Source organism: Apostichopus japonicus, chromosome 15 (genome assembly GCF_037975245.1).
Source record: "Apostichopus japonicus isolate 1M-3 chromosome 15, ASM3797524v1, whole genome shotgun sequence".
NCBI lineage: Eukaryota > Metazoa > Echinodermata > Holothuroidea > Aspidochirotida > Stichopodidae > Apostichopus > Apostichopus japonicus.
Window position 1 is genome coordinate 6,141,846 of NC_092575.1, and position 18,365 is coordinate 6,160,210.

The following is an 18,365-nucleotide window of genomic DNA, read 5'->3' on the forward strand; positions in this document are numbered from 1 at the left end:
TAGTTTTATGTCTACACATTATAGCGGCAAAGTAAGTTGTTTGCAAGAACGAGACTGTCATGTCTGCGCCCTTTGTTATGATGTATTCAGCGGTGTATCATCAACAATTGTATTCCCTAACATTCGCAAGTCACAATTTGAAGAATTGGAGATAATCCTACACGGTGCGTGCAAAATGGCAGTAACGCATTTGCATATTAAAGCTTGAAAGCAATGTTAATGGCATGGCCTAAATTCATTTTGGCTAATGATAAAATCATAAATTGCTACAACTGCAGCCTAGCCTTAGCCTAGTAATGTAGTATTATATTAAGTAAGTTAGGGCACAAGTTAGACCTAGCCTGCCTAAGTTATGTAACTGTTACTGAGTGTTGTACAGACTCATTAGGTAGTTTGCAAACGATTTGGCTGTGCGCCTAGACATATCCTAGCATTAACGGAGATACAAACCATACCACCACCACTGAGTGATGAGATGACAGTCAAGCAAATTCTCAAACATCTTATACAAATCTTATGGATTTGGGATCAGTCTGGTCATGATATCATTGAGCCACATATGCTTCACTAGTACTCACTAGTCCTAGGTATTGTATTTGTAGCCAAACCAATAAGAACATAATAAATCATGAAATCATGATTATTTTGTTCTTAGCATCATCAAATTTATATTAAAATAGATCTGACTGCAAGACGGACAAGAATAATAATTGTTCCTTTCATAATTTCTTTACAATTAATGTGCAATTATACAATTATAATACCCGAAATGGACAAAATGCTCATAGCAACTTTTATCATACAAAATTAGGTACACGCAGCTTTCGCAACCGTGCAACTAAGTTATGGAATTCATTAAGCAATATCGTTAAATCTAAGGCTACAAAGAATTCATTTAAGAAATGTTTAAAAAAAGAATTGATATCATCATATTAAATTATGTAAATGAGTTATTCACTTTAACAATTTGTGTATATTATGTAACAAACATTCACATTGTATTTATTAATTACTTTTATCTTTAGGGAGTCTTCCACTTTGTTTAAAGCTTTTTAAGCTTTATGGAAGACTTCCCTCCACTTTGTACTTCTGTGGAAAAACAAATAAATAAATAAATAATAACAAATTATATCTTTACACATTGTTTTCAATTTGCACGTTTTGCTATATCATAACAACTGAATTATTCCCGCATTGTGAATGTTATGATCAATTGATGTTTCCTTTTCCTTGTCTAAAACTTGTGCAAATACCAGTATCCCCAAATCCCAGTCTGCTTTTGTATGAATTGTTATACTTTCGAGATAGGACTTGTATATGATTCTACTGACCAATCAATTAATTTGGGCTTTTATTTTGTCTCAAAACAGAGCAGTTCTCCAAAGGCAGTAAAAGGAGTTTTGCAAGTTGGATCAGCGAGACGTCTTTGAGATGGAAATGTCCATCAAATTATTTCTTTTTTCAACATTGGCATTGGGTTTTGCAATAATTATAGCTTGGTACTACCCTAAGGAGTTCCAGTTAGCCAGTTTTTCACCATTAGGATCCATATTTTCTTTAGTATCTGTTATTGACTTTGTTTCTAAGAAGAAAGCAGCCACAGCTGAAAGAGCAAATGAACAGATGAAGAGGAGTCCCGCAGAAGGGGACAGAATTTTCTCATCCGATGAATTAGCTGCCATGACAGAAGATCCAATTCTTCTTGGTTTCCTCGGAAAGGTTTTTGACGTCACCAAAGGCAGTAAGCATTATGGACCTGGTGGAGGTTATCAGTTTTTCGCAGGGAAAGATGCTACCAGGGCATTTATTACGGGGGACTTTACAGAATCTGGATTACTCTCTGACATTAATGGATTGGAACCAAAGGAAGCTCTTGAAGTGAAAACATGGCTGGATTTTTATGAAAAGGACTATATTTATGTGGGTAAGTATCACAAAGTTTTCATCATTGTACATTCTGTGAAAGGTAATGGTCGTCAATCGATTAAGGTCTGAACTTATTTTTTCCATTTCTGTCAGGGAGTTCTTAAAACAAATCTTTATTCCATTTATTCCTCATTCTATCCTATTCATTTCTTAACCTGTGGCTCCCTTTAAAAAAAAAATTCTATATCATAATTACAATTCAAATTGATTTTCTAATATGACATAATTGATGAAACATTTTAATTCAACAATTTTTTTTTTTTAATGAGCATTTTTAATGCTTGTAAGTCTGTTTAATATGTCAGTGTGTTGAGGTAAATAATCTATTAATTTTTTCATCTTGCATATTGGGAAACTCCATGGAAACCTGCTACCATCAGAGGTAAATAATCTATTATTTTTTTCATCTTCCATGTAGGGAAACTCCATGGAACCTACTACGATGCTGATGGTAGACCGACAGAGAAGTTAATATCCGCCCACCGTCTGATAGCAGAGGGAGAGAAAGAGAAAGCTGCAAATGATGCGGATAAAAGAAAATTTCCTCCTTGCAACTCAGAATGGAGCGAGAAGACCGGTACCAGGATTTGGTGCTCAACCAGGAGGTAAGTCGGGAAGGGGGGGGGGAGGTTGGGGATCTGTTTTTGCGTTAAACTTTCTGTCCAACCATCTTTATCTGTTGTTATTAATATTTATATATCTAGATTTCCATGGACATGTCCTCTTTTGCTATGTTATGTGTGATTATTGCAAAATTTTAAATGACTGGGACGTTTGGTAGTTCTGACAACTTGTAAGAAAGACAGCAGCAACAAAAAACTTTCTCAACAGTGATTGAATAATAATAATAAAAAAATTATAAATTGCTATGTTGGGTAAGATTAATTGTGCTGTGTACATGTTTCTGACCTCACATGATTATTGCTTTTATCTAAGCTTAACTCTGTTTTCCAAACCACTCTCTCTATTTAACTCAAACAGCGGTGGCATTTCTCGGGACTGGACGGGATTTCCGAGGAAATATTTCCAACCCGGAGCAAAGTCTTTCAGATGCGCCTGCGTACCCGAGCAGGAATTGGACAACCCTCATTTCAAAATGTATGACAACTGTGACCCCAAAGCAATATCTTGTAAACTTGCAAGCAAAAATGAATGACTGTTTGCAAGTTATGCCATTGGTGTTTGTTGACATGGCATTGGTATTCTATAGCACAAATTTCAGTCATATCTGCTGAGTACTGTAAAATGAAAACATTTACTGTTGCTGTTTAAAGTTTTCTGTTTTTACTTGACTACAGCAGTAAGTTGCCACAGCAGAGCTCTGTGAAGCATTTATTCTTAAATAACTTTTGCCTTCTGGATATTTTAGAGCCCCTCTACCAATGGAGCAATCCATCCCTATAACCAGGCCTGACAGGGCGTGGGTCAGGGGTTACAGGCCAATACCCAGGCTTCAATTAGTGGACCAATGTAAGTATGAGATAATTGCAAAATAATAATTTGTTTTCATCTTTATAATATACTTAAGGACTAATGAAGACCTGTCTGTCAATGTTATCTGAATATAAGCATTTGTTGGCTGTAAGCTGCTAGCAGAGAATATGTTTTATAGCTCAAGTGCAGTTTGCATGGCCATAGAAGTTGTGTTGCAAGCATAGCCAACTTCCTGTACCTTGCAGGCAAACTGCTACCATAGTAATTTCTGAGACGGTTAAGAAAAAATCCTTGTTTTTAACAGTACATTTAATTCAAAAGTTATCCTCATGTTGAAATTTGGATGAATTTTGTCTCTTTTTTTTCTTTCTTATAAAAGGTGATGGGATGCATGCAATAATCGTAGTGTTTCTTTTCAAGTGTCATCTTTCTGTTTACTTTCTGTAGTTTATGATAAATATTGTTAAATGACATGAAATGTCTATCTGGTAGATTTGTGTTTTTTCTAGTAAAGAATCAAGAATTTATTCATCAGAAACCCACATCTTTTGTTTCCGTTTAAGTTATCGTGAGTCTGTGTGTCTTGACTGAAGTCATATACTTTGAATTTGAAAATTGACTTCAAAATGGTTGACTTAATTACTACACCCCCCCCCCCCCCGCCCACACACACACACCTCACCATCCACACTTCTCTGTAATTATATTATTGCTATTCCTGCATATTTCTCCTCCATCCTGGCAATGCCAGTGTCAAGCGATTTGACGTGACATGATCGACAAAAACTCAGATTCAGCAATTTACCTTGTTAGAAATACAATTAAAAAAAAAGACATTAAGATCAGATTTTGAGAGGGTTCATCTAGTATAATCTTAAAGGAAATCATTATACATTACAAGCCCTACTGAATTTGTAGCTATTACTGATATATCAATCTGTACAACATACAGCAACTTTAAGTAAAACAAAAACTTTAAAAAGCGGTTTTAACTTATTTATACCCTCATATCACGAATTCAGGTCAGATACGAACACTTTATTGACTTGTTAAGACTGGCTGTGTTCAATCTTAGTCACTTGGTGTGCACGTTATTTCCTGGATGACCCTCTCCGAGCTTGATATTATATCATTTGGTAGTGAAAACAAACAGACTAACATATATATTATTCAGGTTACGGCGGTGTTATTTTGCAGATCAACCTTGATTTCTTGCCGTATCGGTTTGACGAATGCCCACCCCCCTTTTTTGAGGGAGGCAGGGGGTGTTAAGATTTACATCATATAAATAGTCTATAGGTACTTGTGCTACATGAAACAATATTAAAATTAATCAACTGCCGATTAGTTCTGTTTCATCTATTTCTGATCGTTCGTTAATCAAATAATATGTCGTGTCGTATTGACGAATGGCACCCATTACTTTCTTTTCTTTTTTTGAGGGGAAGGGGGCGGGGAAAAGGGTTAATCATTATGTACATCATATAATTTGTCTATAGGCCTACTTGTGCTACATGAAACAAGACTAAAATCCATCCACAGCCGATCCGTTCTATTTTCATCTAAAAACTGTTCATTTCGTAAAATAACTATGTGTGAACTGTTAATAAGGTGAGGGCGTTCTTTCTTCAATCATCAGGTGCATAGCGCTATTCCATCCGGTGTACGTATCGTAGTAACCGTACCCAGCGCAGTTTCCAACGTGAAATCCAACCGTGTAGCTTCCAGAGGAAAGACCGTTGCAATGACCTAAATAATGAAAATTGAGATAGGATAGCCCTATAATATATACTTTAAAGGTATAAATACGTTAAAGTATATGACTGTTTGAACGCAGAACGATGTTATACACAGCTGATATGCTATAAATGTTAGATATTCACTGCCATTATTCCATATGTAGGACTTAACTATATCCCTACCCACTCCGTGACGTAAGATAAGTTTGAATGGTAAAATTAACCTGTTTTCATTTATACGTATCCAGAACACATTCCAACGCGTTTGTCAGCAACCACCGTCGCCGTTATCAATATTGCCTAGGAATTCAGGTAATTTTAAATGTGGCTAAAAACGACGTTATTTGGTCAGTCGTTGATAAAAAATTACAAAATAATACGTACTATAATATGTTAGATGTTAACATTTTTGTCTTATATCTATGATTTTTTTTTTTTTGGGTACGAAAGGCTAGGTCTACCAATCACTTTCATTTATATAACAACACGGGTTGTTGATAGGATAAGTATCAGTATAGTAAATTTGCTTCACCGGCCTACTGACTCCACTGGTTCCCAGGCGCTCCGCATTCCCTCCGCCGACCCCCCCCCCTCCCCCACAATATTTACCTTACGTCTCTATATGTTCCGTATTCTACCCCTTTAAATTCGACTACACCAAAAGTATCAACAGCAAAAAGAAAGGACTCAGGTTGGCTCATTCAGATCACATTTAGACAGATTTTAACAAACTACTAAACTGTTTAAAAAAGAAGAAAAAAGATTCTGCCTCGTAATCTTGTTGTACTTGAAATAAATCACTTATGTTTGTTTGCTGCCATTCCTGGCCACCTTACCAACCCCACCTCCTTGGGTGTAAAAATTCAACTGCGGGTATGGTTGGCTTCAAGGGCGTAGGAACCGGGGGGCTGGGGGCGCCAGCCCCCCAGTGAAAAATATGGAGGGGCGGAAGTATCATTCCGCCCCCCGCTTCGCAAGTCAGAAAACCCCTTTTTCATTTCCAAATGAGAAAAAAATCTCATTTGGAGCACCAAATTGAATCTAAGGCCAGGTGAAAATGCAAAATTATATACAAAATGGAGTGGGTGGGTTGAAGTGTGCTATATTGCAACAAATTTCTGAGGCCACCTGGAAATGCAAAAAAATTCCAAAAGGGAAGCCCCTCCCCTTAGACCCTTCCCCAGGCCGGCCATCAGTCTTCAGCCCCCCCCCCCCACTCAAAAGTACCTTCTACGCCACTGGTTGGCTTAAATAATGTACGAACCGAAAACGACTTTTGGTCTATGTAGATTGTAACTGCTAAGACCGCCTCCATAGACAACCGCTTCGATTCGGTTTGGGTTTGAACATTCGTTACCATTGAAGGTAAAATACCATCTCCCGCAAGCACCATTTGTGTAGGCCACACGTAAGTTCCCGGATAGAGACACATAGAGGGACGTGTCCGAATACTGCTTGGTAAAACTACAGGACTGGGGTTAGAAAAGAGATAATATATTGTTTCAACCACAATATATTGATGATATTAAAATGATAATTTAGCCAATGAATTATGAGTTGAGGGATATACTAGCAAGGCTCCCGACATGCCTCCCTCCCAGGCTTCCCTCCGTCCTGCCCGTACGCAGACGTGTTGAGTAGCATGACGCGCACGTGATTTCAAATATATGATTTGAAATCATATACTTGGGGGGAATGATTTCCCCCCCCACCCCACCCCGAAAACAACATACGTTAAGCAATCAAATCGTGTATTCTGTGGCGTATTCAGTTAAATTAGGTCTAAACGCAAGTTTATGCTAATAATACTAATTCTCCAAATTCTCCCCACTAAACGTCTTCCTCCGAATGACTACGGGGGGGGGGCGGACTCTCCACCCCCTAGGCGTACGCCACTATAGTTTTGAGGGCCCTAATGAATGATACTTGACTCCCAAGCCACATCCCTAGCGCCCCAGACACCTACGAACACACACCTCTTTCTTGGTATCAGGTCTTCTGTAAATTCAAAACAACCAGTCTAACACTGTAAAAAAATTCACAAATAAAACTTTAACCTAATGAACCAATTTATTTAGCTGTTTTAGGGGTAAAATTTACATCTCAGATGTAACATACGTGTTACTTAAGTGTTCGTGACTTAGATTTTGTCTCATAGCTTATGAAACAAACTTCTTGGTTCAGATGCCACCCCTGCCGTCCCTAACACTCCCTACCACTTCCCTCACCGACCGTGCCCCCCCCATTTCCCCTCACCGCTTCTTGATCTTTCTAAGGCCTCCTGGAGGTGGTACCGCCCACTATGGGAAACACTGGTCTGGAGTATAAGGGAGGGCTTTGAACTTTCTGTAATTATTGGCTACTATAGGGGTATCTATCGTACGCGAATACGAATAATGCATGCATGATTTAAATCAAGAATAATGAAAGACGAACAAATCGACGTGAGGTGGGCTAAGAATGTAGCCGGGACGCGAATTTTTTTTTCCCAAACAGGTTCTCAATTGTGTATAAATAGTCGCTCATGATTGGTCGGAAAAGTTACGTCATAACAATAAAACCCTTCACTTCGAGGTTATCAAAATGTCTGCATCCATTCGTTGCAACGAAGATATACCCGTTCAAAATTACCCGCAGCTTTTCGTAAATATATGTAGATGTGTTTGGAATTGGTTTAGACATAATGAGCACACTAGTATTGTATGATCTATTTTGATCGAAGATTTCTGTGAAGGCATTTATCGATAACATCGCACAGTGAAAGTTTCGTACAGGGGTACATAACACATGCGATATAGGCCTATATGTATTATAACTGTGTACACAGTGCAGTGACGGAAATACATCATACTGTAGCATGGTGGGCTCATAATTGACGCACTTAAAGATTTGATCAACGATTTCTATCAAGGAAAAATCAAAATCACTCAACTGTATGTGTTTTGCTATACTTTGAGCCTCTAAGCTTAGACAGATCAGGTCCCAGAGAGTAGTGTTGTCCATGATATTGAGGAAATGTTGGTTATTTTTAGGGTGCAAGATTTCCAAATGCCCAAAAACTGAACGTACAAAACCGGGAGGAAGGGTGTTAAAAGCTTAAAAATTCCACAATTTGGTCATCAAATAGCTGAAATGGATTCAAACTCATGAAATATGTAATTCTGCTTGACTGCAAAAAGTTAAGGTGGCCTGCTCTATCGTTGCTAGTAATAATTGAAGGTGCGTCAATTACGGGGGTGCGTCAATTATGAAGCCTTGACTATACACTAAACTGTTTTGCGTATATTCATTCAAGGCTGAACTCGCGTCGTGAAGTTGATTTTGGTGTAGGCCTACCCATTCCACGAAACGAATTCCGATTTCAATAGAACGGCTGACGAATCTTGGATGGCGTAAACACGAAACCGATAGAATGTAGCGTATGTATCATAAGTAAGGTCAACATGTTATCCAAGCATTCAAAGTAAAAGTTAGGGCGTTTGCAGGGAAACCGCATAACAAGACTTTATTAAGTGTCAGTGTATAACTCAGTGTATGTCTTCGAAATATCAAGCGTTTGATGCTGACGTCACGAGCAATCTGATTGGCTGAAAACTCCGTAATTGAGAACCTGTTTGGGAAAAAAAAATTCGCAGCCGGGACCTTTATCATCTCAACTCGGTATATAGGTGACCAAACTTTCACGCAAGTATAGTCTCTTACCTCTATATCTATGTCTTGGAACAATCGAATACAAAGTTTAACTTGACCATCGAATTTCGTGAGTGGGAACAGGGGAAGGGAGACTTACCCGGTGTGATATTCGGAGATTTTGGAACAAACAATTAGAGACGGCAGTGTTAGATAAACACCCTCTGGACCTCAAAGGCACTATACTACATACCCTCCTTTTTTTTTTTTTTGGTAAGTTTGAAAAAGTTGATATACTCTGGAAGGGGTGATGGTGTGGGTGGGGGTTATCATGGTGCATGGCATTTGCCTCAACGTCCTATCGGGTGATCCAGTATACTGAAGGAGGCGGGATGGGTGGTGTGAGAGACAAGGGCCTTTGAAAGCGTTACAATCCGCGTTCCCTCCCTGGTTTAACGTGCATCGCATTCACTCACCGCTACTTGTGCATTATCACTGCCATCATTTTTGTGGTACCAGGTGCAATGATTCCAATTTGTTGACACAGTTTCGGGAGAACCAGTATCGCCTTTGTTTCCGCGTGGTCCTTTCGATCCCTTGGGGCCGTCAGCGCCGGCAGCACATTCCTATTGGGAATGCAAGCAATCGTGTCAATTCTTTCAACAACGAGTCAAAGGTCGTCAGTATTCGCCCCAAATATGATAGAATGTCAGATAATGTGCGCATGCACTCATTCTATAACTTATAATAATAATAATAATAATAATAATAATAATAATAATAATAATAATAATAATCAGCAGTAATTTTTACGACGCTTAAGCGACCACAAATGTGGGAGAAACCCGCAAGGGCTTATGGATTACAACTTACACGTCGGGTGGCTTCCAAATCAACATTTTAACTCAAATTTGGAATCTTTTCAATTTAGAAAGTCATATCAGATGGGAAAACCGTAGATTGCTCTTGGATGAAAAACCCACCTTACTCTGACCCGGCCGGGAATCGAACCTCGAACCTCCCGATTGCTAAGCCTCATTGCTTCAAATGCCACCGCCTTTATCCACTCGGCCACAGCACCGGTCAAGTAATATTTTACTTCCTCCCCATTCAATCCCCCCCCCCCCGTAAACTGTAACATTGAGATGACTGGCCCTTAGTGTCTGGTTGTAATTCGGACATGCAGAACGACCAGCCAAGTCCTTTAGAAAACTTCAAGCAATTTCTAGCATGCTCAAGTTTGGGCCGGACAATAGTGATGACCATTAAATTTATTTTCTGTAAATGTGTGATTACGGAAAAGTTTAATTTGTTATGAAACTTTATATATAATATGAACCTCATGCATACATGCATACACTCAGTTGTGGGTGGGTGTGGGTGGGTGGGCAGGGCGGGGAGGATATGCGGTCCAAACGCTCCCTTCCCTGGCTATGTTACTGAACAGAGCGAAAAACGAAAACAAAAAAGGAATACAAAAATACATGTATACATAAACACGTAAACGATGCCACTAAAAGATGTGAAAACACCATAAATATGTACGGAATAAAACAGAAAAAACATGGAAAAGCTTACAAGTTAGACCGAAGCTGGATATATTTAAAACAAAACTAAATGTAACATACAGGGGGGGGGGGGGGGTGGTGATATCATTGTAAGTTTATGTATATGATTTTTAAAGGAAGGAATCCGTTGCACGAAAGAGATTCATTGTTTTTGTATAGCACAAAGCTATTATGTCCAAGACAATATCATGTATTATAACCTTAGCTAACAAGTTGATACGTAAATAGGAGAAGACAAATATACTTACATCTAAATAAACTTCTCTTTTATAAACTTCTACGACCTCACAAACAGCCACAGAAATTAAAGACAAAACTATGAAGATGTTAACTTTTGGTAATGTTCTGTCCGCCATTTTGAAAAGAACGATGGTAAATAGTATAAACAACATTTGCGCGTGATAGTAAACTATATTACTCTCTAAGCGATGATATTGATGTGTATTACGTCACACCCTCCGAACAATCATGCGGGGTGTAGGTAATCAATGTTTTCTTTATGATTCTTTGTTTATCAGTCTAAAGTCTCACAAGGAATCTGTCAGAGGGTGAGGACCTTCCGAGGGCCCGTTGGTACTATTTTAATCACTCTAATTTATTGATCCATCGATCGAAGTTGTGACTACTAAAAGCAGCTGCACTGAAACAGCGAGCAAGCAAAGTTGATCAAACACTATACAGCAAAGTCTATGCGCCCTGTGAGACAACCGTTGTCTCGATGCAGTAGTTGCCGGGGGGGGGGGTGGTTGGAGGGGCTTGAAGGGGGATATGTAATTCAAATTTGTCGCGCAATTCTTTTTTATATGTTCTGGATATTTCAAAAGAAATTATTATCTGGTGTATAAATCTTTGCCGCATATATAGATGTATAGTTTCAGTATAGTTTAGATCTTGCTTTGATTTTCACAAAGAAGGGGTGGGGATGGAATAATCAAAATCCCTGGATCTCAGATCTCAGAACAACCACATCTGTAACTACTGATCCAACCGGCAAGCATCAAAACGCACACATGCTCGAATTTTAAGGAAACACAAACCGAGTCATCATTTAAAAAAAAGACAAAAATATTCCATGCAGGTGTCACTGTTTTACTTTTCCAACAGGAAACTTTTTAGCAGTCGTCTGGATTATTTTCTTTTTCATCAATTGATAGAGAATTTTGTGAGCAATATGACTATGAATGTGTATACACGAGGGCGAAGAACAGATCATCAGGGGTGATTCATAAGAAAAGCTAACAGCGCAGTATACCACTTTACCGTTTCCGTCGGCCATTAACGCGGCGACACACATGCGGTTATAACACACTTAAGTGTCGGAGCATGTTTTACCAGAATATCGAAGAATACAGCCGACGTCGACACGACCAAAAGAAATGGAAAGTTGGAAAGCATCTGACTAATATGGAGTTGAGAATAGCTCCATGTACAAATAGTGCAGTGTGAAAATGGCAACATTTTCGTCCACATTTTGGCAACAATTTTAAAAACTTCCTCCTCCCTCCTCCCTCCTCCCTCCTCCCTCCTCCCTCCTCCCTCCTATAAATAATTATTACACTGATCGAGGTTGGAAAAGTCGGTTATTATGAATCGAACAGATTTGAAATTTCCCTGGAAACTTGGCATATTCTACAGGAAGTTAAAATACCTAAAATATAATTTTCAAAGGTTGCAAAAGTAAAAAGTATTCTGTAGACTTCAGGCTTTTTCTGATGTTCTGATGATCCCAGGGACCTTTCAACAGTCATTTTGAACTATGGCCAGCCTGAATGTTTTCTAACGATGAAATGAGAATGGCCAAATGTCCGCTTCCACATTGGGAGTCAACGTCGGGCTACGAAAGTTTACATGAAGGAGACAGAGTACAAGGTGTCGTTCGTTGCCAGAGTTGAGAGAGAGAGGGAGAGAGGGGGTGTGAAACGATCTCGTAAATTGAGGGATTCCCCACAAAAATGGTAATTTGACAGGAATCTTAACTGAAAAACTAATTTTCGTCTTACTATGTTATAGTGCAAGACAAAAGGAAAATAACGAAAAAAACGAAAAAAAAAAACATGAGTGGTAGTCAGTTTTCTCTATAGCTATTTCGGTTGCGAGATATTCACCTGTAAAATATGCTAGATATTTGGAATGCTCCTATAGGCTAAATAGATGATGACGTCAGTTCCTCAGTGCAATCCTATAAATGTTAATGTTAGTCCATATTTGATATACTTTACAAATAAGAATATAGCTCCACAGAAACATGCTCTTTTAACTTCGTATTATAAACAACAGAACAGCTTCGCAAGACATTCAATAGCATTTGTCCTTGACAAATTTGTAACACATTGTAAACCTACAATTTAAATCCATAAAGAAAAAATCTCTTTTATGTTCTATTTAAAAAAAAATGGCTTCTGAGGAACTAATCTCCATAGGCTATTCGTTAGACCAGGGAGTTCCCTGGTTAGATATATCAGTCACTTTAACTGATTTATAAAGGGTCATATCTCGAAAATAGTAATAAATATACCTCCTGGACTGATATAGCAGTGGTTTTTACTCGCCGGTCTTCAACATTATCAAAATTAATTTTGTGCCTAAAGAAATACCTTAACGTTACATTTATGTCTTTATCCCTCCCTTTCCCTCGCCCACAATGGCCGATACCATAATCTGATTTGTATTTCACTGTTTTTTTAATGCCCCTCGTATCATGGTATTCAAGCTGGCGGTTGCGGCCCTTCTTTTGTCGCCAAAAGATTCGGAAAAAAACATAAATTATCGATATTCCGTGAAAAGCCTCAAGCATAGGCTACATCAAAAGTAACAAAATATAACGACAATTGCATCTAAGCTATGTTAATCATTTCTCAAAGATGGGGAAGGGGTGTGGGGACCTCCTCCCCGTAGACCACTTCCCAGTGTCAGTGGCGTCGCAGCCATTTCCTGTAGGAGTGTAGGGTAGGGGTGTAAGGGTAGGGGTGTCCCCCTCCCCCTTTAAGAAATTATTGATTACTTAAGGGTTCTTATCTGGTGCTATATTTTGCGACTTGACGTAACTTTGCTTTCAAGAATTTTCGGGCTTAGCCTGTCCGATATTTATGTTTTTAATTGAGGCGGATCAAGAAGTTATAAAAAAAATGGAAATTAACCCTTTTTCTTTGATAATGTTTTCAAATAATTAAGGGTCTTCAGATGAAATTTGGTGCTATCTGGTGATTATCCATTATGAAAGAACAATGTGATGTATTGCGCTTGAATAGTTGGGCGGAAGATACTCAAGCCCTCCATCCAAGAGGGTTTGGGGAAAGTTTACAACGTGAAGAAGAGTGTTGAAATTTATGTTAATACAGGGTAGTAGTGAAGTTTAAGCACTAGTAGTCCAGGAGCCCAGAAGGTTTATTCAGCTGAAGAGGTACAAAAGGTTTGGTGGCCTGATTGTGTTGGTAGGTGACCAAGCTTCAATAAAATGTGTTGCTGCCGGGACACACCCTGCATGGTAGGTGAGGGGGTCACAAAATAGGGGGGCAAAATATGCTTTTATTTAGCTGAAGAGGTACAAGCACACAAGTTTCTGGGTTTTATACCCAGGAGGGTACCTTGCATCTTGGTGGCAATGACAGCAATATCTGACTGCATGGGGCCCCAGACAGTAGCCCGAAAGGGGCCCGCCCATATGGTATTATTCAGCTGAAAAGGTACAAGGGTGAATTCTTTTGCATTTGAACTATTACACATTGGGGTGTACTAAAACACTAATGACAGTAACTTTGTCCTGCATAGGGGCCTAAACAGTAGCCCTAAGAATGGGCCATGCGGTACAACCAGCTGTGGCTAATTTATCTAGCTGAACAGGTACATGAACAAAACTTGTTGGATACTGCTCCCAGCAAGACTAATTACATTGCTGTAGCAACAACAGCAATATCTGACTGCATGGGGCCCCAGACAGTAGCCCAAAAGGGACCCGCCCATATGGTATTATTCGGCTGAAAAGGTACAAGGGTGAATTCTTTTGCATTTGAACTATTACACATTGGGGGGTACTAAAACACTAATGACAGTAACTTTGTCCTGCATAGGGGCCTAAACAGTAGCCCTAAGAATGGGCCATGTGGTACAACCAGCTGTTGGCTAATTTATCTAGCTGAAATGGTACATGAACAAAACTTGTTGGATACTGCTCTCAGCAAGACTAATTACATTGCTGTAGCAACAGCAGCAATATCTGACTGCATGGGGCCCCAGACAGTAGCCCAAAAGAAGCCCGCCCATATGGTATTATTCAGCTGAAAAGGTACAAGGGTAAATCCTTTTGCATTTGAACTATTACACATTGGGGTATACTAAAACACTAATGACAGTAACTTTGTCCTGCATAGGGGCCCAAACAGTAGCCCTAAGTATGGGCCATGCGGACCAACCAGCAGTTGGCTAATTTATCTAGCTGAAAAGGTACATAAACAAAACTTGTTGGATACTGCTCTCAGCAAGACTAATTACATTGCTGTAGCAACAACAGCAATATCTGACTGCATGGGGGCCTAAACAGTAGCCCTAAGAATGGGCCATGCGGTACAACCAGCTGTGGCTAATTTATCTAGCTGAACAGGTACATGAACAAAACTTGTTGGATACTGCTCCCAGCAAGACTAATTACATTGCTGTAGCAACAACAGCAATATCTGACTGCATGGGGCCCCAGACAGTAGCCCAAAAGGGACCCGCCCATATGGTATTATTCAGCTGAAAAGGTACAAGGGTGAATTCTTTTGCATTTGAACTATTACACATTGGGGGGTACTAAAACACTAATGACAGTAACTTTGTCCTGCATAGGGGCCTAAACAGTAGCCCTAAGAATGGGCCATGTGGTACAACCAGCTGTTGGCTAATTTATCTAGCTGAAATGGTACATGAACAAAACTTGTTGGATACTGCTCTCAGCAAGACTAATTACATTGCTGTAGCAACAGCAGCAATATCTGACTGCATGGGGCCCCAGACAGTAGCCCAAAAGAAGCCCGCCCATATGGTATTATTCAGCTGAAAAGGTACAAGGGTAAATCCTTTTGCATTTGAACTATTACACATTGGGGTATACTAAAACACTAATGACAGTAACTTTGTCCTGCATAGGGGCCCAAACAGTAGCCCTAAGTATGGGCCATGCGGACCAACCAGCAGTTGGCTAATTTATCTAGCTGAAAAGGTACATAAACAAAACTTGTTGGATACTGCTCTCAGCAAGACTAATTACATTGCTGTAGCAACAACAGCAATATCTGACTGCATGGGGCCCCAGACAGTGGCCCAAAAGGGCCCCGCCCACATGGTATTATTCAGCTGAAAAGGTACAAGTGTAGATCCTTTTGCATTTGAACTATCACACATCGGGGTATACTAAAATACTAATGACAGTAACTTTGTCCTTCATAGGGGCCCAAACAGTAACCCTAAAGATAGGCCCTTCTGCCCAACCAGCTGTTAGCTAATTTTTCTAGCTGAACAGGTACTTCATTTTATTTCATTTTATTTGTTTCTTCACAATATTATTTACATATTTATATAACATATATACAAGAAAATAGCATTGGTACAGAAAATTTACAATCATATAAATATAAGGAAAAAATTAGAATGAATAATATTGTGAAAGGGAAGTGTTGTACAAAAACTCTGGAGACAGGGTACAGCACTCTCCGATACAAATAATGATATATAATTAATATATAGACATATAAGCCCCACCCACAAATACAACGTCCCCTCCCCTGCCGTCCCAACCATATTTTTCTTCCCACCCAAACCTCCGCATTGCTTACCATCACTCCTCTCCCTTATCCCACACTCTGCACCCCTTCCCCACCATCCTTACCCACACACATACATAAACAAAACTTGTTGGATTCTGCTCCCAGCAAGACTAATTACTTTGCTGTAGCAATAACAGCAATATCTGCCTGCATTGTGCCCCAGACAGTGGCCCAAAAGGGTAGATCCCTTTGCATTTGAACTAATACACATTGGGGTATACTAAAATACTAATGACAGTATGTTTGTCCTGCATAGGGGTCCAAACAGTAGCTCTAAACATAGGCCCTGTTGCCTTATCAGTCTTCGACTGATTTAGTAGAAGGTACACAAATTCAACTTGTTGGAGACTGCCCCTAGCAATATTTGTTATATTATTATAGCAATAACATCAATATTTGCCTGCATGGGGCTCCAGATAGTGGTCCCGAAAGGCCCATATGGTGTTATTCAGTCAAAGTAATACAAGGGCGAATCTTTCAGCATTGATGCTGATACATTTAGGTTTACCCAAGTAGGTCTACCAATGACACCAACTTCGTTCTGCACTGGGGCCCAGACAATGTAGCCCAACATAGCCCCTCCTTTCATGTTTATTGTATCTTGCCACGATTGGACGAGCAGTGAGAGAAAACAGAAATAATATAATTACAAGAGGTTAATGATTTATTGAACCTGGTTAACATCGTTATTTGTCTTCTTCGTTAGAAATCCAGTGTAACGTACCTTATAAGTGGATTGCGAGGCAATTCAAAACTGTGAATGCCATACCTGAACGCTATGATAGGTGCACTTTTTGAAATGTAATTGAAAATACTTTGTGTAGCCAGAATTGTATCTTTCAGAATGACCTAAAACATTGTACTGGCCCTAATTAACTCAAAGTTGGTCTCCATCGTTGTAGCATTGAACTGATATACTTTGATTCAAATTGCTCAATCATTGATCGTAATGATTTATCAGTGGTAATCACATGAAGGCATGTTAACATCATCACTTGCTAAAATAACATATTTACATTTTTGGTTAAAATGATAACATATAGTAACATCCATAATACATGTACACTAGGATAATGTACCGTAAACAGTCAATTTGACACCTTTTTGTATATCTTAGGCAACAATGATTTGCTTTATAAGATCAAACGTACAGCCACCTGCTTACTCCCATGCATGCTATTTCACTAATACTTGTATAATTTTGATAACATAAAGTTTAGCACACACTGCCACACAGGATTATAACGAAGGAGTGTTACTAGATGCCCATAGCTAGGTACAAAAGTTACGAATATACAGAAAAGTAACAAGTAGGCTACTGTAAGTCAGTGGAATTTTCTGAAATGTAAGCTGCTGACATTATTGTCCATTGTCACAGCAGTACATGGAAAATACAGCACTTGACTTAGCGAGTAATATTTTGCAGTAATTTTTTGCCAAATGATGTCAACCAAGAAAAGGCCAAATAGCAAAACTACATCAATGTTCAACAGCCTGATAGGTTCTGGGTTACAGGTTTTGTACATGTCAAGCAGATGAAATGTTGCTCCAGTGTGTGGTGGAAGTTTTGTTTTTAACCACTGCAAACAGATGGGTTTTATTACGTAATAACTATGAAATCCATAAGTTCTTGTCAATAGAGAATATAACCTTTCTGCCCGTTATATTGTGTTGATGTATGTCACAATATAATGATTATTTACGACATAGAAAGCGCTCTAAGGCCTGGTGAATGTTTTCCTCAAAACAAAATAATCGATCTAGACAAAAAAATTCTCAACTAGGCCTAACGTTAAGCTAGTTCAACTGTTTAATTTAATATATTTCATGATGAATAAACTGACCGTATAATTCAACACAAAGTTACACTATGCTGGACTAGATTGTCCGTCCACTCGTTCGTTGACATACATGTGAACGTACGTACGTATATGTGGGATATGATATACGTACATAGGCCTAGGCCCTACATCATGTTCCGAGAGGCGCGGTTGCTATGGAAGTACGAAGAATGTTGATTAACTGTCCATGTTAATATTTGTGTTCATGTTAATCTATAATCTTTCTAATTGCTTCCATTCCCATGTTTGATGCTTTCATTTTACTGATAGCCGTAAAATTGTTGTGAATATTCGTGATCATTTGGGCGTTTTTTTTTTGTTTTTTTTGCACATGTGCATTGTTGTTTTGGTAGTTAATAAACTAATTCTACGGGGTAACACATTTATCAAATCTGCTAATTCTTTTTTGTATATTTTGCCTCTTTA

The 18,365-nt window shown here is 38.9% G+C and overlaps 2 protein-coding genes across 3 annotated transcripts; one reads left to right on the forward strand and one right to left on the reverse strand.

Annotated features, from left to right (window-relative positions):
* Positions 1-11: 11 nt before the first annotated feature.
* Positions 12-3,902, forward strand: LOC139981659 (neuferricin-like). Of its 2 annotated transcripts, none has more exons than XM_071994224.1 (4): positions 12-164; positions 1,376-1,924; positions 2,345-2,531; positions 2,908-3,902. In XM_071994224.1, the coding sequence occupies exons 2-4, from the start codon at positions 1,432-1,434 to the stop codon at positions 3,080-3,082; spliced, it is 855 nt and encodes a 284-aa protein (XP_071850325.1). In that variant the 5' UTR covers positions 12-164; positions 1,376-1,431; the 3' UTR covers positions 3,083-3,902. The 2 variants fall into 2 exon arrangements, with proteins under 2 accessions (XP_071850325.1, XP_071850324.1); XM_071994223.1 differs by having other exon boundaries at positions 13-164; positions 1,371-1,924.
* A 358-nt stretch (positions 3,903-4,260) lies between these two features.
* Positions 4,261-10,703, reverse strand: LOC139981660 (collagen triple helix repeat-containing protein 1-like). The gene is made up of 4 exons (XM_071994225.1): positions 10,546-10,703; positions 9,206-9,355; positions 6,364-6,571; positions 4,261-5,109 (listed from the first exon to the last, which is right to left on the reverse strand). Exons 1-4 carry the CDS (start codon positions 10,687-10,689, stop codon positions 4,964-4,966), a joined length of 648 nt encoding a protein of 215 aa, XP_071850326.1. The 5' UTR covers positions 10,690-10,703; the 3' UTR covers positions 4,261-4,963.
* Positions 10,704-18,365: the final 7,662 nt, after the last annotated feature.